Source organism: Peromyscus californicus, unplaced genomic scaffold (genome assembly GCF_007827085.1).
Source record: "Peromyscus californicus insignis strain IS unplaced genomic scaffold, ASM782708v3 Scaffold_24__1_contigs__length_46423439, whole genome shotgun sequence".
Taxonomy (NCBI): domain Eukaryota; kingdom Metazoa; phylum Chordata; class Mammalia; order Rodentia; family Cricetidae; genus Peromyscus; species Peromyscus californicus.
The window spans coordinates 35,199,292-35,223,343 of NW_026294535.1; the positions used below are offsets into that span (position 1 = coordinate 35,199,292).

A 24,052-nucleotide genomic window follows, 5' to 3' on the forward strand; every position below is an offset into this window, starting at 1 on the left:
TTTGTGGGGGGGGGGGCTACCACCCAGCTCCCAAATAATCACACACAGAGTCTTATTCTTACTTATGAATGCCCAGCCTCAGTTTGGCTTGTTTCTAGCCAGCTTTTCTTAACTTAAATTATTCTGTTTATCTTTTGCTGCTGAGCTTTTTCTTTTCCCTATTTCTGTATATCCTTTCTTTCCTTCTTAATCTGTCTGACTGTGTAGTCGGGTGGCTGGCCCCTTCTCTTCTCCATCCTTGATCTTGCTCCTGATCCCAGATTTCTCCTTCTGTTTATTCTCTCTGCCTGCCGGCCCCGCCTATCCTTTTTCCTGCCTCGCTATTGGCCATTCAGCTCTTTATTAGACCATCAGGTGTTTTAGACAGGCAAAGTAACACAGCTTCGGAGTTAAACAAATGCTACATAAAAGAATGCAACACATCTTTGTGTCAAATGTTCCACAACATAAACAAATGTAACACATCTTAAAATAATATTCTATAACAATGGACTTTTAAAATTATTTAGTTATTATTATTTTTTTTTGAGATAGGGTTTCTCTGTGTATCCCTGGCCATCCTCGAACTCTTAGACCAGGCTAGCCTTGAACTCATAGATCAGTCTGTCATGCCTCCCAGCACTCCCCAGGCAGAGGCAGAAGGATCTCTGTGAGTTTGAAGCCAGTCTGTTCTATAGATAGAATTTTATTATTAAAAATGGATAAGAGAAAAAACAAGGCTGAAGGACTGATAGTTGTGATTCAAACATAGTTTTTTCTTTGTTTTCCCTTTAAGCCCCGACATGAGCCTTTTTTCCGGAAGGGGTCAGAGGGTGAAAGAACACCATCAAAAGATGGTGTTTGTGGTCTTAATAAAATTTATTTGACTCTGCCTGAGTACATCGTATGTGGTTTTGGGCCTAGCCTTTATGACCGGAGGCTACTGTAACGCGGCTGTCGGCAGGAACTGGTTGGTTTTCAGCATGGTATACTCCGGGACAATTTCCTTTCAGGAAAAAGCCACTCTGGGTTCTGCCGTGCATTCTGGAACGCCGGGCAGGGCTCTCACGTTCTGTGATGTCAGGGAGCTGGAACCAGCAAGGTGGGCTCCTGCGGAGTTCGGCTGACGCACAGCCCGGCTGGTTGTCACGGTGCGGTGCTGCGGTGCGGTGCGGTGCGAGCATCAGTCCCCGGAGCATCGGGTCCCCGGAGCATCGGTCCCCGCAGCCTCCTCCGGGGCGGGGGGGGGGACAAAGCTCCCGCGGGCCCCGCCCACCGCAGTCCCCGCATCCTCATTGGCTGGTTCACCGCCCGCCATTCCTCCCCCGGCTGAAGGCGAGGGAGCGGGGCGGCGCCCTGGCGAGCGCTGGTTGGTCTAGTCGTAATGACGGTAAGGGCTGCCATTGGTCTGCAGGCTCCGGGAGTGGGCGGAGCAAGGCCGAGCGGCGGGGCCGGAGGGCGGCGAGCAGTGCGCCGGCGCGTCGTCGGGGACGCCGGGGCAGGCTCTTGCTAGGGAACCCGTGTTGTCGCCCCGCCCCCTCGGGGGCTTGCAGTCCCGTTAACTGTCGGCCGGGCCGGTTTCGGTAGAGCAGGGCGACATGCCGGTGCGCTTCAAGGTGAGCTCCGGCGGGCTCGGGGGCTGGTGGCGGGGACCCCCGCCGGGTGAGTGCGGGGCACGCTTCGGCCTCACGGAGGCTCCTGGCTTGGAGCCTGTGCTGGGGTGGGGTGGGGTGGGGGCGAGGATGCTCCGGCCCGTGGTCCAGCGCCGAGGTGCGGGTGTGGGAGAGTTCGATGCGGTCCTGATGGAAGTCTTTCTGGGGCCGGGCGCCAGGAGCGGAGACGAAAGGCTGCGTTCAGGGTGGGACGCCTGTGGTCCCTCTGACGTTTGCATCCAGCCCCCCCCCCCCACCCCCCCCACCCCCCGTTTCCCCGCAAAACTTGAAAAGTGTGCATGTGTGTCTTCGAGTTGGGTAACGCGGGCTCTCAGTAAGAGGAGAGCGCGGGTGGGTCTGCAGCTTGCCTCGCTGTGCGTTCGTTTTAGGGGTTGCTAACATTTCCAGGTGGCTAGCTGTCTGTGCCTCCCACCCTTCCACGCAACAGGTGGCCACAGCGTCCCAGAAATCCCCACTCTTAATTCTTAAGGGCTTGTCGACGGAGTGAGAGGGGTCTTGTCTCTCTCCAGTGGCCTTCTGTTAAAAGGAACTAGGAGGAATCCATACTCTTACGCACTTGGTGGGAATTTAGGGTAAATCCCTAGTACACTTTATCAGCTGAGCTCACACTTGAGAACCAGCTAGAGGGCAGCCTCTCTGAGCATCAGACTCCCGCTTCCATCCCCCTCAGGTGGTTGGGAGGATTAAAGAGCTACTTAGCCAGGGCTGGGTAAATATTAGCCATTATTAAGGAGCTTGTCTGGGTTTAATTATCATTCTTAGACCGTTCAACACTCTTCGGAGGTTGAGATTTTTCTTTTTTTTTTTTTTCCCTTTCTGATGCTGGCTTTTAAAACACTGTTTATTACACGGTGCTGAAATTGTACTTTGCAATTACAGGGGCTGAGTGAATACCAGAGAAACTTTCTGTGGAAAAAGTCGTATTTGTCAGAGTCCTACAACCCCTCAGTGGGGCGAAAGCACTCATGGGCCGGACTTAGATCGGATCAGTTGGGTAAGTTGAGCAAATCAGTAGCTGTTATAACCTGAATAAACCTTGGGTTATGCTTCCAAAACAATTAAAATCCGCTCGTCACGGCAGACTCATTCATTTGGTTGGCAGATATTTATTGATGCTATACTGTGATCCTAAACTCCTTTATGTATGACAAGAAACTCATTAAATAAGGCATTTCAGGTTGTATATGAAATAGCATGGTAGCAAACAGGTTGAAGAGCAGACTTGGAGGGACTGGCCTTGGGATTTGTTGTTTTTGAAAAAGGCTCTTCTGAAGATGTCTGAGCTGGAACCTGCAAACTAAGAGGGTGGAGCCTGGGGAAGAAGACTCCCAAAGTCTGGAGGGGCGGAAGTGTAGGTAGAGCAGCCTGCCCAGGTTCAGTTAGCGTCAGAGGCAGGACTTGAACTCGTCTGTTTTGGCCGGTGCCCATGAGTTCAGAGCTATGCTCTTCTTATGAATTTCCTCCTTCTCCAGACCTCAGAGAATGTGAGCCCTGGGCTCTACCCTCCCAAGTGGGCCTTGGGAAGCAATGCCGCCCAGGATGGTTGGGGAGGACCCAGGGCGGCGTTGCTTGGTAAGGGTTTTACGTACACAGGTCAATACTTAGTGTCGTATGGATGGTGTGTGAGAAGGCCTGATGGGTAAGCCTGCAAACGTTAGGCATTTGAAACCGGGGAAAGACTAGACTTACAGTGAGGGCACCAAGCCGGGAAGGCAGGAAAATAAGGCATGTGCTTAGGTTAAGTTTGGAGAACAGAAGGAAGCGTGGGTTAGCTCTTTAGGGCTCCTCACAGCACCAAGATTCCAGGGCCTGACCTCAGAGGCCCGGTTCTCAGGCAGCATGCTGGGAAACCTCTCTGCTCCTATGTCCTGTACTTTGGAGGGTTTGTTAGATCAGGAATGCAGAGTAAACTGGCCTTCAAGTATAACCATCTCATTGAAGGCCCGAGGGGTCTGACTGGGCACTGAGCAATTGGTTAACTTGCTTAGTTGTCCTTTAGCATTTTAGCTGAGATCAGCTGCATCCCAGGGGCCCGTGATGAGAGGACACCTTGCAAGTGAAACCACTTCAGAGCAGGGTACATTGTGAAGGAAGTGATGGTTTAGAGGTGGGGGGCGTCGGAATTTTAGGTAAGCACAAGGACCAGCATGAGGATTTCAGAAATGGAAGTAGGAGGCTAACAAGGAGCAGCAGGCTTACCTAGGACTTACTGTCCGGCCTCTCAGTACAATTCATCCCTCACTACCAGGGGCCTTTGCTGGAGCTGGGAAGACAGAGGGCAGCTGATCGGAGGATCTTCCTCTTTGCTCATTCCCCAAACCCCACCCCTCTGTTCCAGCAGAAGTCTAAGGCAGTGGTCTTCTATGCCTTTGTTTTGTTTTCATACTTCCTATCATAATTAGAGGGGCCGGAGAAATGGCTCTGAGGCTAAAAGCACTGGTGCTCCTGCAGGGGACCTGGGTTTGGTTTCTGGCACCTGCATGACAGCTCACAACTACCTGTAACTGTAGTTCCAGGAGATCCAACCCCTTCCGGCCCCTCAGGGCACCAATCATGCGTGCCCTATACATACATACATACATACATGCAGGCAGACAAAACACTCCAGCACATAAAATAAGAATTAAAAAAAGGGATTTAGAGGGTAGCAGAGTGTAGTTCAGTAGCAGAGCACATGCCTAACATATCCGAGGCCCTGGGCTGATCCCCAGTAGTGCCCCCAAAGTTAAGAAAATCTAATTGACCTCCCTCCCGTTTTAAAATTGATCTTTAATTTTTTCCTAAGCTTCAGAGGATGTATATTGTGGTGGAACTGCCACCTCAGCTCAATTCAGTTTATAGGAAATATAATTTGCAAAGCCACCCTCTTGGGCGAACTAACTTGCCAAATTAGAGCAACATCCTGTGAGAAAAGTCTAACTGTATGCTTTGGTTCAAAGTGCTTACATGTACTTCCCAAGCGAGCTCTCCACACCTGAAGTGTATGAAGTGTATGGCAGTTGGAAAAGCACAAAATCAATAGCTGCTCCTTGGCTATTTCCAGCCTTTGCTTTCCTGTGAGATAGTGTCGCTCTTGTCCCTTTGTCTCCCTAGCCCTGAGTTCTTGTGGTGTGTCGCTGTGGCCCACCACAGGTAGCGTCAGGCTACTTGAGATGTGCTCCTGTCATCTTCTGGGAAGTGGCAGCGGGACCCAGGTAGGCTGTAGCGAATAGAAACACAGAAGACAGACAGAGCAGGGTCAAGCAAGAGCACACGTGGAATTTGGGATCTAGAGAGTGCTCCTTTCTGCTCACCCCACCCTATGAGAGATGTCTTTGTGTGCCTATCCATTGACGCCTTCTAGTCCAGGGATGCCCATGAGTGTGGGGCCCTCGCTTCAGTGGCAGAGCAGCTCAGAGAGAGGTTTGGGAGCGGAGGGTTTACCTCATGTCAGCCTTCCTGTCGCCTTTCCTTCTGCTCTGGTCTTACTCTTCCTCAGGTGGCGCTGCCCTCTCCCTATTTAAGGAAAGGCCCCGAACTAGGGCATTCGCTCAGCGCTGTCACGGACTCCACCTACCTCAGTAGAAGGCGGAGGTCCAGTTTGGTCTCTACCCGCTGGACAGTGATGGAGAGAAATTGTATCTAGCTCTTGTGAAGGGGTCACTCTTTAGTTCTCAGGAAATCAAGGCGAAAGCGAACCAGGAGCGAGCATGGTGACATCTCATCCTCCTCGTCTTGGTCGGTTCTGCACAGGAGAAGCTTTGTGAAAGGTTCCGAATCTGACAGACCAGGGCTTGTTGTTCTAAGTAGAACAGGAAAGTAACCAGAAACGGAGGCAGCACACTTCCTGGCATGCCAGGTCGCTCATCTTGTGATGCCCGTGACTTGTCCAAGGACAGCTTGGACACTGTGACCTCAGTGTCCAGCTTTAATGCTACTTTAAAGAAGAATGAATATTTGATGTTGAAAACTATATTTAGTTGTTTTTTTTTTTTTTTTTTTTGGTTTTTCGAGACAGGGTTTCTCTGTGTAGCTTTGCGCCTTTCCTGGAACTCACTTGGTAGCCCAGGCTGGCCTCGAACTCACAGAGATCCGCCTGGCTCTGCCTCCCGAGTGCTGGGATTAAAGGCGTGCGCCACCACCGCCCGGCTCATACTTAATTTTTTAAAGTCCTGCAATCTGGAGGAATTTATGCGTGTGTGTGTGTACGTGCGTGTGTACGCACACCACAGGACATGTGTAGAGGTCACAGAACAGCTTGTGGGAGTTGGTTCTCCTTTATACCGTGTGGGTCGGTGGGTTGTGGGAATTGAATTCAGGTGGTCAGGCTTGGTGGCAGGTGCCATCTTGCTCTCTCAACTGAATTTTAAGCTCCAGCTCTCTCCTCACAGGTTTTATTAATTACAGGTTTTATTAATCACAGGTTTTATTAAGAGCTCTTCCCGACTGTGAACTTTGGAAGTAGCTACTTTTATGTGCTATGTTTTGTAGGGATCACGAAAGAACCAAGTTTTATTTCAAAACGAAGGGTTCCCTACCATGACCCTCAGATTTCAAAATCCCTGGAGTGGAATGGAGCCATCACAGAGAAGGATATGGTTGTCCCACCAGAACCCCAGACCCTCCAGACACCAAAACCACAAGAGGCAGAGCCAGAAGAAGATGCTAACCAAGAAAGAGCGCTCTCCTTAGAGGCTTCCAGGGTTCCCAAGAGAACTCGATCTCATTCTGCAGACTCCAGAACTGAAGGGGCTTCAGATGCCGTGGGACAGTACCAGGATGCAATAAGAAACCACGTACTGGATGATGAAGTGAAGTTGGAACCGTCCCCACAACCTCTGGCGGAGAGTGTAGATCCCAGGGTAGGAACATCCGTCACATTTCTTTAGAAAAGTGTGACAGCTTCTGTAGGTTTTGCCATCATTTCATAGTACTGCATTGTGCATTTACATTTTTTTCTTGTCATTATTTCCTTGCCTCGTGTCTCTGGTCTAGATGCCAGCAGGCTGCTGAGAGTTACTAAGAATGCCTGTATTCTTAACTCTCACTGTTTTGTGCTGGCTGTCTAAGTCACGCCTTCCCGGGTTGAACAGTCTGCCTCTGGATTTTGTTCTCCCGGGACTCGCGCCCGAGTCCTAAGGGCTGAGGTCAAGCTGCAGCAGAAGGGGAAGGCCATTTCCCTGGCTGGGGTGCTCAGCTGACTTCTGCCTAGCCTCGTTTCACTTTCTTACTGTGTACCGGGAGGCGACAAACAGAAGCTCGGTTGACGGGAGGGGAAGGAAGGAGCCTTCTGGCTGGCTCTCAAAGGCCTTGCAGTTCTGTCCTCTTATGTCACAGCTGGCCTGCAGCAGGGCCCGGCAGGCACATAAGCAGAGGCAGCGGGGTGGCTGTGGGAATCTCACGGCCTCCTACATCTCATTCTTCAGGCTGTTGCTTTTTCCTTAGCTTTCTCCAGCCACTGACTGGAACCCTGGAGCCATTTAGGGGTGCTGGAGGAGGATCCATGGCTTGTTGAGAGAGCCGGGGGATGTAGGGGGACCATGGAAGGTGATGCGTGAGCTTGGTGGTCCGAGGGAAGGGTGCCCACAAAAGTGTGTGGGTAGGGCAAGGTGCTGTGATCTTTTTGATATTAGATTTAATTGTGAATGATTGGAAGGGAGGATCTGAGCAGTACTATTTTTTTTAGATGCATAATAGTTCCTTGACACTATTATTAAGAAAGGAATTTTAAATATTTTGACAGTTTAAAAGTGATTAGAAGTTAAAAGTTTACTATACTGTATGTATATAGTTAGCAATACTGTACGATACAATGAAAACTTAAGGGGGTAAATTTCATGTTACATGCTTTATAGTCTGTGGAGCAAATTTTAATAGTTTTGGATGGGTTTTCTTCTCCCCAACAGTTGGATAGGCATCTCCGTAAGAAAGCTGGATTGTCCGTTGTTCCCTTGCACAATGCCTTGAGAAACTCTGAGTACCAAAGGCAGTTTGTCTGGAAGACCCGTAAAGAAACTGCGCCCGTGTTTGCAGCCAGTCAGGTAGTTTAACAACTGCGATACGTTTCTGAGCATTCTAACCTGACTTAGTAACACAGACTTATGTGGAACTAAGAGCTGAGAGAAAGTAGAAACTGACCGAGGTCTGGTTCTAGGTTCTGGAAGACAGAGGCGAGTTTTGCTGGACTTTGGCTCTCTCCCCCTTACGATTTATATAATAATGTACCGTCCTGTGCTACTGATGATTCCCATTGCTAGAGCCACTAAGCAGGAGACAGGACAGTGAAAACATTGGGGAGTGGCAAGTGTTCACGTGCCAAAAGATCTTTTTAGTTTACTTTTTAAACCATTCAATTGGTTATATTCTAAACTGCTGTTTATTTGACTAATGTTTCGGCATGATGTGTATTTTTAAAGAAAGATAACTGCCTTGAATATTTAATAAATGTAAAGTATGTTGAAAGTAGCACTCGATATAATTGTTGCCTTGAATCAGCTGAACGATGACGGGGATTGAGTTTAGCTCTGTTTGTTTCTCATTATATTTAGATTAGATTAGATTTCATTATATTCTCGTGCAGTTTTAGCATTTTATTACCTTGCTAATAAACATTCTGTTAACTGCTGCTGTCCTCTGGAGACTTGCTAGTCTCTGAATTCTTACTTAGGTTCTTAACTCCCAGGTCCATGTGTAATAGTTCCAGAAGTCCATGACAGCTTCAGTTTTGTTTCTGGTCGTGGTATTTTTCTTTGATAAGGCTGTGTACCTTTACATGCCCGTGGTCCATTTTGCCCGTATTTCAGTGCTCAGTGTATACTCTGCTTCTAAAAACTGAGAGGATGATAGATAACAGCAGGGTAATAACATCTGTGATCTTCCACGGTCATATGCACACCACTGATGATGTACTTCGTGGCAGTTTTTCTTAGTTGTTACATGTTTTAGGATCATATGAGATGTAACACAAAATGATGTGTTCTCTTTTCAGGACCTCATAAATAGACGCAGTATTTCATCTGCTTACTTGCTTGCAAGTGTTCTTAGATATGAAGTGTCCCTAAAAAATACCTGTGACTTGAAAGTGATGATTCGTTTTCATAGAGCATTTGAACTATAAGCTAGAGCTGATTCAAATCAAAGATTTCTCCACAAATTTTACATGCCAATGAAAGCATTTTGCAGAAGTGTTTTTTTTCATAGGATCAGAAGTACAACGTAAAATAAACCGCCAGCGGTGTCTTCATTAATGATTCCATTGCTTTCATTAGCGAGGCTTTCAAAGGGTTTCTTTGGGAAGCAAATGCTCTTTGTAAGTTCAAAGTGCCTTGGCTTTGAGGTCTAGAGGAGCTCACTGATAAGCTTCCAGCACTCTCTAAAGGAGCCATCTGCTTTTAATCAGGTGCCTTTTCTTAATAAGGTTGTCATACTAATACTGAAAGGAGTTGGAATAGTCTGGGCTGGAAAGCCCGTGAGGTTGTATGGTGCTGAGGAGATGGGTTTGGATTGGGTCTGTGTGAAGATGTGCTGTTCAGTGGTACAAGGCAGCAGTGGTGTATGTCCTACCCTGCACCCTCCCAGAATTTCATTGTCATCCATGGTGATACACCAGCACGTGGAAACCATATTGAATAGTATGGATGAAAGAAAACATTTAAAAAAGAAATATTGTAGTTCTTGGATGTTCTCTCTTGCCTTAGTGACAGTGCTAAATCTAAGCAAGCAACAGGCAAGAAAAAAAATCCCGATTGAACAAATCAGGCACCATTTTAATGTTTTAGAAAAAGGAGAATTCTGACAGGAGAAACATAATTTGTAGAGCTGACAACAGTTACTTTAATAAAGCTAATGTCTGTTCAGGTTATGAAAATATGTTTATTTCATTATCTCACTACAAACTGGTGGGAGGAAGTTGGAAGGGAAAATCAGACAAAGGAGTATGGTTTATTTTTTCCTTAAGTAACATTTTGATCGTAATTTGACTATTTATTAAAAACATAGTTACAAGTATAGAAATTTGCCCTTTGGCTACGAAGGACACATGTGAAATGAAATTGCAGTCATACACAATTTTGCCTTTTTGTGCACTGTAATTCAACTTCTTAGGAGTTTCTAAGAGCAATTAAACACGTAAGTTCTGTGTCACTTAGAACCAACCAAAAACTGAACTTCTTTTTTGTTTGTTTTCAGGTTTTCCGTAATAGAAGCCAAATTGTTCCACAATTCCAAGGCAATACAGTCATCCACGAGACTGAATACAAGCGGAACTTTAAGGGTTTATCTCCAGCGAAGGAGCCAAAGCTAAGAGAGGGTTTGAAAGGAAACGGTGGTTTTGAGACATTGTCTCCGGAGAAGGTATCTGCTAACTCCCAGCCTCTTAACAAAGGCTTCCCACTCCTCCTGGCTTCTTTTGTTACTGCCTGAGTTCTCTTTCTTTTGCCAGCGTTAACTCATTTGTTCATTAAAGGCCAGATGTTCCTTGAGTACTTATGAGGAGCCAGGTCCTGTGTAGGTATGAGAGCACAAGATGCAGACACAGCAAGGCTCTGCAGCGCTTAGGCTGCTGGGAGAAAGATACATAACTAACATTAATACAGCATGACATACTTAGCAGTAAGCAGGTAAGTCCTCCATGTTAGTGCCCAATGATTGGCCGTGTGGTGACGGGAGCTGCAGGGCAGCAGGAATGCTGGGAACGTGCATTTGAAAGTCGTAGCTATTAAACAGAACACACATTTATTTTAAGACCAACTTTTTATTATGCTAAGTTATAGCTAGTATAATTCATATCATTTACTTCAGTGAATATGAACACCTGGGTTTGTGTGTGAACTTACACACAAGTTACGACATCAGGATAAAATCACTGCAGATTATAGGAAAATGAAATATAAAATATTGTTTTTTGTCTCCTATAGTAATGTTACCTGATACTTCGTGGTTTTTAAAACTAGGAAGTATATGACTAAAAGTAAAATTTTATACCTGTGTATGTGCGTGTGGATACAAATGCTCGCACACATGCACACACACGTGCATACATGTGTACTCAAGCACGTGCATGCCCATACACATGCATGTTCACTAAGCACACACACATACATTCTTATGACCTATGACATTCATGGGGGTGGAAAGTGTTATTCTGTAAAGCACTGTGGTAACTTAATTAGCAAAACTTTATTTACTGTAACACTTGAATGTAAAGTTAAGGACTAAGTAAAAATCTGTTCACTATGTAGTAGCTTTGTTTGCTTAATATTTAGATGGCATTTGTTAATCTTTAAAAAACAAAACAACAAAACCCTAGTCAGGGATCTCAATTTGTTGATTTTTTTTCTTGTTTTCTTTAGTAGCTAAAAACATCTAAAAGCAAAACTGTAATAGGATCTCCAAGCCTGCCTTCATAACATCTGTGTTTTTATTCTATTGTATGACGCTCTAAGCATAAACACTTAAATTATTTCCATTTCAATATAACAAGGCAGACGAGCCTTTAGAATTAGAAGTAGAGATGGGATCAGAAGACTCAGATCAGCCTAAAAAGAAGCTTGCTCCATGGAGACACCAAAGGCTTGGGTATGTATTCTATAAGGAGATGGTCATTTTTGGGTGGTCAACATGCTAAAGTACTTACTTCCATTCTGTCTCTCTTAGCAAGGTGAATTCTGAATATAGAGCAAAATTTCTGAGCCCAGCCCAGTATTTCTATAAAGCTGGAGCTTGGACCCGCGCGAAGGAGAACGTGCCAAGCCAGGTGAGCCTGTGATTTCACATTTTCTTCCAGCCTGTCCAACAGTTTTACAGTGAGTTTCATTCACAATTTCAAGATGAATGATACAATAATAGCACTCCAATTTCAACCATCTTAAAATTGTAGGTAGTAATTGACACCTTACCAGTGTGTTCACTGTTTTTATGCCAATGGTTTCCTTAGAGATTGATATTTGTTATTAAAGTCATTCTTTACCATCCAGTAGCTGAGAGTTTTAATCAGTTCACTTTGCATTATGGATTTGTTTCTCATGACATTCAGACCTCCAGTCTTTAACTGAAGGTCACCGTCCAGTCAGTAATGTATAGATAGCAAGGCTGCTGACAGTCGGTACCACTGCAGCGTGTAGGAAAGGGTGGGTATAGCCTGAGCTCATTCAGTTTCCAGTTCTACTCTCGGGGTGCCCTGACATAGGGGAGACACTGGGGATCTAGACAGGCCGGAGGAAAGGGCCGTTACTTCCTAGTGCTGAGGAGAAGTGGGGCTCCTATAGGATAAATAGTGGAACGTTTAGATTGTCATAGAATTAGTATCTTAAGAGTGTATGCTGACAGTGTTCAACCTTTTCCATGTGCACAAGCTAAACTAAAACATTCCTTAGTTAGATTATATAATAATAGACATTCTTTTCCATCCCTCTTTCCAAAGAGGATTCATTGGATGGGGAATGCGTTTGTCTAGCTCAGTGCTTAGGACCATGGCTGGCAATTATGTGCCAGCCTCCGGGGTCAGGTGTTGGCCCCTTTGAGTTGCTGGTTCTTTGAGCTGGCCTCTCCCAGACAAATGGCTGCCACTCCTGCCTCAGCATTCTGCTTCAGTAGGTTTCTGGATTTTTTTTTCACTGCAGCTGGTCTTGGTACTGTCTCCCTGAGCCTCGTGCAGGCTACATGGGACAGAGGTAGAGTGCCAGCCCCCATTTCGTCTGGGCCATTTGTCTGTTCACTCTGGTGAATCAAATAAAAAAAAATTGAGCATCAGAAGCAGTAAAGGATGGAGGAAGAATGGGAACCCCTAAGCTCTTGGATGGCTTCTCAGTATTCCAGGTCTTGACAGAGAGAGTATGTCTGGGGAAGTGGGCAGGGCAGGAGGAATCGGAGGACACAGAACAGAGTGGCTGCCGAGGGCTGGTGGACAGGGGTGAGGTCATGAGAAAGTCTTGTGTTAGATCCCTGGCTAGTGTGCGACTCCTTAATAAGGTGAGTTGGTGTTTAGGCCTCAGCTCGAATGTTTAGTGTTTTCAGAGACTGGAGAGATGCTCAAGTCAGGCGCCGTTCCTTACATTGCCCTAATGGAGGAGAATGTTTTCTCAGTTTTACCTAGTATGACATCTTGATGCTGTAATCTCTTGTTACTAGAAGTCACAGGTATATAAACTAGGGATGAAGTTTGCCTCAACCTCTTATCAAAAAACTGAAACTTAAATTGGTGATAGAAAAGAATAACGATTCTCTAAGAAATCGGTGAGCAGGTTTTGTTTTTTGTTTTTTTTTTTGGTTTTTCGAGACAGGGTTTCTCAGTGTAGCTTTGCGCCTTTCCTGGATCTCGCGCTGTAGACCAGGCTGGCCTCAAACTCACAGAGATCCGCCTGGCTCTGCCTCCCGAGTGCTGGGACTAAAGGCGTGTGCCACCACCGCCCGGCGATGAGCAGTTTTTATAAACCAAGTTACAGACCTTTAATATGGTCCATATTTTGCTGAAATACTAGATTTTTTTTTCTCTAGACAGTTATTTGTGGTATGTGACTGATGGTAACAAAGTATCTGAATGTTGAGTACTCTGTCATCCCGTCCCTCCGGCATTTTTTGGTGTGTGTGCTATGTGTGTGTGTGTGTATGCAGTGTGTGTTCATGGCTGTGCACGTGGAGGCCAGAGGTTGGTGTCACTCACCGCATTACTTTTTGAGACAGCATCTTCACTGAACTCAGAGCTCACTGATGGGCTAGACTGGCTGCCGTTGAGCTCCCAGGATCCTCCTTTACCTTCCAGTGTTGGAATTATACTGCATAAGTGAGCAAGTGCTCTAACCACTGAGCCATAGCTCCAGCTCGCAATCCTTACATTAACTCACCTTTTGGCTTATAATCTTCTAGTTCAGACACAGTCCTCTTTTCCTTTTATATTTTTGGAATGCTGCACTTTTGGAATCCATTTTAATCAAAACTACTGGGCGTTCTATCCTAAGTCCCACGTACTTATTCATTGAATGTCTGTGTAGTTGGTTTTGAATGTGGTTGTGTATTCCACATCTGTGCAATGTTATCATCGCGCTGCTGCTTTATAACGCTCTTAAGAGAACACTCTGTGCCTTTAATAACTGAGTCTGTTTTAAGTTCATTTGTTTTTGCTTTTTGGAAAAGGGCTCACAGCAAACCTCCTGCCTCAGTCTCTCCCATGTAGATATTACAGACATATGTCACGATGTCTGGCTGGCTATTGATGTGACGTTTAGGACATTTGGGACTTTGATTCCAGATAAAGATCCACATTGGAGAGATCCTGTGATTAAACAGATGCTGTAAGAACTAGCTAAAAGATTACTCCTCATTTTGGGGGCACGATTTTTGAGAAAAAAAATCTTTCAGTTTTTCTGAATTTGATTTTTCTGCATGTAAATTTTAAACGATTTAGTTCAATTTGGGAAAAATAATTCGGTAATGAAAACATTCTACTTACGGTGTTCAGATTGTGTCTGTCTGTTGTCTGTCTGTCGTCTGTCTGTGTGTGTCTGTGTAGGCCAGAAGAGGGTGTTGTGTAACCCGGAACTGGAGTTACAAGTGGTTGTAAGCCACTTGATGTGGGCTCTGGGAACTGAGCTCTGGTACTATACAAGAGCAGCAAATGCTTTTAACCTCTGAGGCATCCCTCTACCCACTGCTTAACGTATTTATGTCCTGTCATTGGCTGGCATTACTGTGGGGATTGTTTAGTTGGGAATAATTTATTCCCATCCTTTATAGTGGTCCTGGCCATTGGTCTTAGGGTTATTTCTGGAGTCCACACTCAAATTTCCCCTCTTGCTCATAGAACGTCTTACTTTGAGAGATGTCGGCCTCTTCAGTTTCCATCTTAGTTTAGGATTATAGACATTTAAATGTAAAACTGAAATGTTAGCGCTGACATTATTAGGAAGAATGGCTAATGAAGAACTGTGAAAGCCTTGGATTTGTATATCGTAAGTAGATAGAACTGAATGGTTATACTGAATTTCCAGAAAGTGTCTGCTCTCCATCCTTCTAAATAATTGGTATCAAAAGTGGATCACTGGATGGAGGGTGGTTGGTCCTTCATCCACCCTCTCACGTGTGAAGCATTTGGAGCCTCCATGTGAGTAGGGTGTAGCCTCTTTGACTGTTCCTTGCCATGGTTCCACATTCAAGGCTGTGCTGATCAGAACCCCCTTAGGGCCTGTCCTTCAGTTTGTACCTCACTCGTTTATTAGGGTGCAGATTGTGATTAGGGTGACAATGTAGATCCAGGCCTGCTTTCTTGGTCATTGTGAGCCCACTGAGTCTGGGAGTTCCTCGGCTCTGGTCACTCTTTACCTCTACTGCTCAGTCCACACTCTGGACAGTACAGAATTCCTGCTTCAAAGCTGCACTGCCCCGCCTGCCACAGGTTCCCAGGTTCATGGAGAGAATGAACCTAAGGAAGTGATCCTAAGGCTTGCAGCTGTTAGGAGGTGATGAAACATTTGATACATGGGCACTTACATGAGGCACCTCATAACCGGTTTCCTAGTCATTCGGAATGCCCTGCTAGTCACTCAGCCATTTAAACCAGACGACTTCGTTCTGCTGTTGATGCAAAAACTGTTACTGCCCATATCCCTGGAAGTCTGGGAGTTGCTAGAACTGATCTGTGTGCATAGTTCATTTTTGGCAGTGAAGAAGAGTAGGATTTCAGATCATCCCTCAGGATATTTTCAAGTTTGTCTGCGTAAGAGCGGGCTGCTGGGTCTGTGTGGTCTCCTTTGCTTTCATAGGTGCTCACTTTGAGATGGGTCTTTCCCTAGACATGCAATGCTCTCCGTCCCTTGTTTCCAACTGTCTTCTAAGGAGCCCTGGGTAGTTCCCCAATGGCTTTTGCATCGCGGGTTTCATCGTTTATTTTCCTCTGTTGCCTTTAAGTGAGCAAGCAGTACTAGTGCACAGTACTCCAGTAAGTACGAGAGTCTTACCTTAGTGGTGGAAAATGAACACACTTGCGGGCTGGAGAGATGGCTCGGCAGAGGAAGAGCTTGCTGCCAGCCCTGCCAGCCTGAGTTTGGAGAGCTGACTCCCTAAGGTCGGTTGTCCTCTGACCACACACACACATGCACACACACACGCACACACACACACACATGCACACACACACACGCACGTGCACACACACATGCACACACACACGCACACAGACACGCACACACATGCACACACACACACACACACGCATGCACGCGTGCACACAGACACGCACACACTCATATGCGCGTGCACATAGACACAGACATGCACACACACACATACACGCATGCCTGCACACACACAGGTGTAACAGTACTGCTACTAAAGAATAAGGCAGTGATGATAATGCATAAACAGCTTTTTCCCCCATGAAGATTAAAAAAATGGCACTATGAACAGTCCTACCCAAAATAAATCATCAAGGGATAAAGGAGTTTACAAAAATATGGGAATTCTCTTTTTAAAATATGGAATTATCAGTGACAGTCAAAGTTGTTAAATATAATAAACAAGATTTTTAAAGCTGAATTTTAACGATTTAGCTTTTTGCGTTGTGGTTTCTACACCGTACATTTGCATTTAGAGAAGCGAGCCAGCAGGTGGCGGTATGATGTGTAAAATAAAAGGGTTTCAGATGGGGAGTTAGGTCCTTTTCATAGGAAAGTACGCTGTTTGCAGATTAGGGAGTGCCAAGTGTTCTACAGTTCATCATAATGTTTAAAAACATCTTGTTGTTGAATATACAACCATTATTTGGTAGGGATTTCTATTCAATTGTATATTTAGTTAACACTTTTTTTTGAAGTTGAGATTTTGCTGACTCCAAGGGAACCTGAGGGATTTGGAGAGGGACTCTTACAACTTCAGTGCATCTTCTGTCATAGGAGCAGCTGGGTACAAAGCTAGGAGAGTAGGCCAGACTGGGAGTTACTGATGTAAGCATTCTTCCAGAGGCAAGGAGCTAGGAATAGCAATCAATTACCTGTTACAACACCATCCCAGCCAGGGATGGGGAGCTAGGAATAGCAATCAATTACCTGTACAACACCATCCCAGCCAGGGATGGGGAGCTAGGAATAGCAATCAATTACCTGTTACAATACCATTCCAGTCAGGGATGGGGAGCTAGGAATAGCAGTCAATTACTAGTTACAACACCATCCCAGCCAGGGATGGGGAGCTAGGAATAGCAATCCATTACCTGTACAACACCATCACAGCCAAGCAAGAATGTGGCTGATCCTTGAGGCGGTATTAAGATGTCTGGGTTACTGAGTTGAATGTTACTAAGAATACAAGAAATATTGATTGACAAGTTTATATATATTTAGGAGGAGGAATAATAAGGTACAGCATCTCATTGATTCCCATTAATACTATTTTATGGCATTAACCTGTCATTAAGTGTGTCTCTGTATTCCTCCCCTAGGGTTCTCTAAATGCCATGTGGTATGCAGAGGTTGGTTGCTTTTGAGTTCTTAAACACTGTAATAATGCTTAGAATACCTGTATAATTTCATTTGCAATAAAAAAGTATATGTCAATATTTTTCTTAGCTGTCACAAATGTCTCCTTGCCTGCTAGTCTGAAGTAAATTAACTGCATTGTGCTTTAACCCAATTGTCTTAATTTCTGCTTAAATGCATAGTCTGATGAGTGTATGTGGCTCTTATTTTTGCCTTCCTTTCTCATTGGACTTTGGCTGTATTTGTGCATTGACTTTAATATGTCCTTGTTGATGTTTGTAAAAGAGCCTTTGATAGTAACGGATGACATCTGTGCTCTTCGGTGTAGGTTAAGGAGCTCCGAGAAAAGGCTGAGTCTTACAGGAAGCGAGTTCAGGGAACACATTTTTCTCGGGACCATCTGAACCAGATTCTGTCTGATAGCAACTGCTGTTGGGATGTCTCCTCGACCACGAGCTCAGAAGGGACCATTAGTAGCAACATCCGAGCATTAGATCTTGCTGGGTGAGGCACTCTTTGTGGATGGTGAGAAGGGCGTGTTGTAGCTTATGCTCATTGTAGAATGACATAGGGAAAATGACCTGACTACCCACAATCTGCCTTGTACTCAAGTGGTTCTCTTTATTATTTAAAGCTTATTCTCTGTGACACATACAGCTATATTATACTTGCTCTTTATGTTTCTGTGTGGACAATACATTGTTATGGAAGGCTAAATTTTGCAATATTTTTGTAACAACCACAGAACTAGAATGACTAAAGATTAGATGTAAAAAGGACTTTAAGAAGTTGAAAGAGCAAGCATGAAAACTCATGCGCGTATGAGCTAGTGGTATATACCCATTATTATCCACAAATACAGGCTAGTGTTACATATCCATTATCATCCATGAGTAAAGCTAGTGGTAAATATCCATTATCATCCATGAGTAAAGCTAGTGGTAAATATCCATTATCATCCATGAATACAAGCTAGTGGTATATACCCATTATCATCCATGAATACAAGCTATAGTGGTACATATCCATTATCATTCATGAGTAAAGCTAGTGGTAAATATCCATTATCATCCATGAATACAAGCTAGTGGTATATACCCATTATCATTCACGAATACATTTTTGTGGCTAATATGGAACATGGTCTCTAGTTGTAGAGAATTCTCTGCTGTTTTGAACTTTAAAGTGAACACAATTTAACTACTTGTAAGAGAAATTACACATTGATTTGTAGCAAATAAAATAATTTTAAGTTAGAGCATACTAATGTAGTCACATACACCAAATTCATCTATAAATTCTATAGATGAGCCTGCTTTAGAAGTTCAGAAAATACTGTCTTTAATAATGTTTTGGAAAGATGAATCTAAAATCTAAAAATTTGAATCTGCATACTTGTTCAGATGTATCCTTGAGTGTGTGTGTGGATATGAATTTAGTTACAACTGATTAGCTGAGTTGGGGTATTAGTCCTTTTCATTTTGAGGGTAAATAATGGTTTTTGTCACTAGAAGTACAAGCATATATGTGTGAAAGGAGGTAAATATATTACGTTTTGGAATACATTAGTGGAGACTCAGATGTAACTTTCACTTACTGTAGTCTACAATAACTTCAATACCTAGACAAGGCCATCAGTGTGGAAAACGAGAAGGAACGTGATGAACTCACTGAGCCAGTATAAACTAAAATACTCAAACGCAGACTTACAATAAAACTTCTTTGTTATGCAGGGATCAGGGATGTGTTTCATTCTTTTATGTTGCATTTGTTTGTTTTTTTCTGTTATGCAGTGATCCTGCAGGCCACAAGACTCCCCAGAAACATCCTCCTCCCAAGCTAGAAGCAAAAAAAGCTGCCCTGGAAGAGCAGCCCCCGAAAAATTCCACGGAGAAACTGGGCCTGCCGCAGGCGGCCACCATGCCTGTCAGGAGGAAGCTGGCCTGGGATGCGGAGAGCACCAGTGAGGACCCACAGGAGCAGCCCACAGGAGACGGGGTGGAGGAAAGCGGGAAAGACAAGCCGATCTCTGTGGGAGAGCTAGAGAAACCGGACACACAGGACAAGTCCAAGGCAGACAGAGTGAAAGAAGGGTGAGGCTCACACTTCTCAGCATCTAGAACATTCTAGTCCATGACTAATATGCATTTGCTTCGTCACCAGGTCTAGGGGTTTTCACCTGCAGCTTTATGGCTGATAAAGAACAGGTTTGCTTTAACTCGGTGAAGTAGGCACAGTTACGTGACGTGTGCTGTAAGTCGAATCCCCACCGATGCTGATGGGGCACTGAAACACTGTGCTCCTGGAGGGGTCATAGATTGTTCTCATTTACATCTGGTGGCGAGGACTTCCAGGGTCGTTATGTGCCTGGAAGAATGACTCCACGGAGCAAACCAGTATTCATCATTATCATAGCACCAGTTCTGTCCAGAAGTCAAGGCTACTGTGTTGTAGTACTTAGAGTGGCTTCTGAAAATAGCTGATAGCTGGTTGTATGTGGAGACAGCTTTGGGGGAGCTCGTCACTGCTGCTGTTGGTACATCTTGGCTGTAGTTAACCCTTTATTCATTCATGGGTGTCGTAGCTAATGTGGAACTCGGTGCCGACCGAACGGATCTTCTTAGCTATGGATTGCTGATTTATAGTGATCTTCCCCCCTTTCTAGTATGCAGTTCCTCTTAACTACATACAGATTAAGAACTTTAAAAAGGATTTTTTTTTTTTTTAAAAGCAGGGATTTCCCTGAATACTCGAGGCTGGTTTAGAACTCACGACTCCCTCGTGTATTCCTATGCCCTAAACACTGGGATCATAGGCAGGTGTCATCACAGGCTCCCTGCATAGGAACCTTATTTTTTTTTCCCCAGAAACACACAAGACTTCTCTTGGACAGTTTATGCTTTATTATTGTGCTAAATAATTGTGATGACATAGTTTTGATCACATTTTTCTGGAAGAGAGGCTTCCTGATAGACTGTTTCATTTTTTAGGTCGGAGCCGTCTTCTGTTTCCTCAGGAAATGGGGGAAGGCTTCCTACTCCGAAGCTGAGACAACTCGGCATCCAGCGGACTCACCATGACCTCACGACTCCCGCTGTGGGTAAGAGTCAGATCCTGCAGTCCACAGTCTGCCTGTGTAGAATGTGGCTTGGTGTGATTGACACGTAGTTTCTGTGGGATTTTCCAGGTGGGGCGGTCTTAGTGTCGCCATCGAAAGCGAAGCCTTCAGCCCCAGAGCAGAGGAAGAGAGCGTCCTCCCAGGATGGCTTAGACTCTCTGAAGAAAGACCTTACTAAGGTAGACATTTGTGTTTCAGGGGAAAACCTCTCTTGTTGGGTTCGCAGTCTCATGTAGTAAATGGCATGTAGGCTTGAGACTTCAGAAAGTCCTGCCCACTGTATATAGAAATATTTCTAGTAACCTTTTGGTAACACCAGGCAAAGGCACTGGGATTTACTGACTTACTTATTTGGTTGTGACGTTGTATTGCTGCTGATAAGCTTCCACGTATTCTTAGTAATGACTCATCGGGAAGGAAAGAAGAAAATCACAGTCTGTTGTCTGGTCGCTCTGTTCCAACCATGTTTCAGGCACTGTTTAGAACTGGAGATAAACACTAGACAGAAGTCCCGGGGCTCACTGGGCTTACCGTCCAGTGGAGGGCAGGGCCGAAGTCACGATAGCGAAGGTAAAACACAGGTAGGTGTCAGTGCTCTGGGAGAGCTAAGGTAGGGGGATGAGTACGAAGTGGTCCAGGAGGTCCTCACTGGCAAGGTGGTGTGGAAGCAGAGTCTGAAGAAGGTGGAGGACTGGTCTGGCCTATCTGAGAAGATGTCAAAGAGAAGAGAAGTGAAGAGTCTCAGAGGCGAGAGGCCATCGAATTCCTTAAGTACCAGTCCTGTGCTCTTGTGGCTGGAACAGAGAATAGCCTGGGTGATGGGTTTTGAGACAGAATGCCGTGCCAAGTTGTGTAGGGCTTTGTGGGTCCTAGAAAAGGCGCACACGTTGTTTTCAGTGAGCTGTGAGGTAGGAAGTGTTGGAAGGACAGAGGAGTGACGCCATCCGACGTGGACTGTCCCAGAGTCACTCTCGCCGTGGCGTTGAGAATGGACCCTGGGGACTGGACACGCGTGTGAGAGCAGTCAGTTACTAGGAAGACATCCTGGTGACTTGGGTTGTGGCGGGAGGGGGTAAGGCCATCCGATGAAGTCCAGTTCTGCATGTGCACTGAAGATGTGTGTGCCAGAGTTGCCCAAAGTTGAGATATGGTGGGGGAGGAAGAGAAGAATCAAGGATGACTGAGAAATTTTTGGCCTGGGCTAAAGGAATGGAGTTGCTTTTTAACTGAGATAGGAAAGATGGATAGGAAAAGATTTGTCAGAAGATAGCAAGAGTTCTCTTAGATTTGAGAAGCTTGTGAACTGTATGAGTGGACATGCGGATGGGAGCTGCCAATGCATTTGAAAAGCTGAGGAGAGATACTTAACGTTCTATGTAATATATATATTTATGTATCAGTGTAGCTAGCTCATAGGTGGAGTATTTGTCTAGCGTGCATGAGATCCTGGTTCAATCCCCAGTACTGCTAATAAATGAATGAATGTTATTCTGACCTGGAGAGATGGCTCAGTGACCAAGCATGTTTGATGCATTTCCAGAGGACGTGAATTTGGTTCCTAGTACCCACATCAAGTGGCTAATAACAGCATGTATGTCTGTACACTACGCACATGCCTAGTGCCCCTAGAGTCTGAAAGAAGGCATTAGGTCTCCCCGTTACTGGAGTTACAGATGACTGTGAACCCCCCTGTGGGTGCCGGGAATAGATCCAGGGTCCTCTGGAAGAGCAGCTGAGCCGTCTCTCCAGCCCCTTTTTCTTTAGCACACACTGACAGTCCTGCCTCAGCCTCCTGAGTGAGTTGTGGGGATTATAGGTGTGCATCACACTTGCCTCAGATCTTACAGATGATATGAAGAACCCCGTGTGCACCAGCTTGGTTTATGTTGGAGATGTATCTTACCCATCTGTGAACACGCTGGATGCTGTGGCCCTGACAGTAGATCTGGTAGAAGCTACAGCCTTGGGAGGAACACATGTTAATCAATCAAAGTAAAACACAAAATTGAGAACTAATGAGGTTTCAAAGGTGAATTATTCAGTGCTTTTCTATGAGGAATTAACCTAGGTGTGACAGTTGAGTGAGTCTTGAGGCTGGGGATATAGCCCAGTGGTCGAGCTCTTGCTTAGCAGTGGAGACTTCTTTTTTTTTTTTTTTGAAGATTATTTATTATGTATACAGTATTCTGCCTGCATGTGTCCCCGCAGGCCAGAAGAGGGCACCAGATCTCATTACAGATGGTTGTGGGCCACCATGTGGGTGCTGGGAATTGAACTCAGGACCTCTGGAAGAGCAGTCAGTGCTCTTAACCTCTGAGCCATCTCTCCAGCCCGAGGAGACTTCTTTGAAGTCAAGGATGTTCTTAGAAGTCATAATTCACCTGCGATGAAAGGCATCGGATGCTCTAACCTGGTTAAAGTATGGCTCACGGCTTGTACAAAATTCCCAGGCAGAAAAGAACAACTTTCTGTTCTGCATGGGAAACGCCCCGCCAGGTTCTCTGCCAGAGCACCTCTCTGCTTACTCAGTTCTGGCTGAAGTGTTACCACTCCATGCACCCATCCACACGGCCCCACCACAAAGCCTCACCCATCCCTCGGGGTCACCTGAAGTTTAATTCACAGCCCTTCCTTCTTCCTACCGGCACAGGGCATGGCAAGGATCACGATGTAGCACCAGGCTAGCAAAGATGGTAACTGAGACTTTCCCGTTATCTCAGAAGCGTGGGGACCCACTGAACTATTTAGTAGGTACTCTGCCACTGAGGGGCATACTTTGACTTAAGTAGTTTCAGTGTGATTTCTGTGTCTGTAGTGAAGGAAGAGCAGACCGAAAGGGACAGCGTTCCTGTCCAGAAAGGGGACATTGGCACCATGGACCAATGGGGAGCATAGGTAGAAGTGGCCAACACCACATGACTGTGTAAGGGAAGCGTGTCCTCCCCTGGTGCTGGGTCAGATAATGGGGGGAAGGGGATTGTGAGTGGCTGTGGTTTTCTGTCTTTCCAGCAGGATTGAGGGTATGTATTGAGTAAAAACTCATAGGCTTATTTTGGAGAGGAACATAAGGATTTTTATTTTTGTTTGCTTCCTTCATATTTAATGTGGCTCCTGCTGTGTGCCAGGTGCTGTCCTAACATCTGGGGACACAACTTCCTGACTTTGTGGAACTTTCCTTTTAACCGGGAGAAATAGGCAAAGGATTCTTTTTAAAAAGTAATTTCAGGTAGGAAGAAGGAAGGGCTGTGAATTAAACTTCAGGTGACCCCGAGGGATGGGTGAGGCTTTGTGGTGGGGCCGTGTGGATGGGTGCATGGAGTGGTAACACTTCAGCCAGAACTGAGTAAGCAGAGAGGTGCTCTGGCAGAGAACCTGGCGGGGCGTTTCCCAAGCAGAACAGAAAGTGCCACATTGTTCTCTCCCGGGGCTGAGCTGTTCATTTTATTTTGTTTTTATTCACTGTATTAATTATATATATATAATAACGTGTTCTATTATGATATTTTCACACACATGCCATGCGTTTTTATCATGTTTGCTCCTCATTACCTTCTCTTTTTCTTTTCTTTCTTTCTTTTTTTTGTTTTTTTTGAGACAGGGTTTCTCAGTGTAGTTTTGGTGCCTGTCCTAGATCTCACTCTGTAGACCAGGCTGGCCTCGAACTCACAGAGATCCGCCTGCCTCTGCCTCCCGAGTGCTGGGATCAAAGGCGTGCGCCACCACCGCCTGGCCTCATTACCTTCTCTTGTTCACCTCACCACCCATTCCCATAATCCCCTTCCTCCCATCTAGTCCTTCTAGTCTCTCTCTCCTTCCCTCTTCCCCTCCTCTCTTACTCC

The 24,052-nt window shown here is 45.4% G+C and overlaps 1 protein-coding gene across 1 annotated transcript in view; it reads left to right on the top strand.

Annotated features, from left to right (window-relative positions):
• Positions 1-1,440: 1,440 nt before the first annotated feature.
• Mdm1 (Mdm1 nuclear protein) overlaps positions 1,441-24,052 on the top strand; it is a 28,823-nt gene continuing 6,211 nt past the window's right edge. Inside the window, exons 1-12 of the mRNA XM_052753444.1 lie at positions 1,441-1,595; positions 2,532-2,646; positions 6,123-6,493; positions 7,538-7,672; positions 9,819-9,983; positions 11,113-11,207; positions 11,286-11,385; positions 17,059-17,088; positions 17,424-17,599; positions 18,889-19,188; positions 20,086-20,195; positions 20,283-20,392. Of these exons, the coding sequence (XP_052609404.1) occupies positions 1,578-1,595; positions 2,532-2,646; positions 6,123-6,493; positions 7,538-7,672; positions 9,819-9,983; positions 11,113-11,207; positions 11,286-11,385; positions 17,059-17,088; positions 17,424-17,599; positions 18,889-19,188; positions 20,086-20,195; positions 20,283-20,392 (1,725 nt within the window). The 5' untranslated portion in view covers positions 1,441-1,577. The remainder of the gene's footprint in view (positions 1,596-2,531; positions 2,647-6,122; positions 6,494-7,537; positions 7,673-9,818; positions 9,984-11,112; positions 11,208-11,285; positions 11,386-17,058; positions 17,089-17,423; positions 17,600-18,888; positions 19,189-20,085; positions 20,196-20,282; positions 20,393-24,052) is intronic.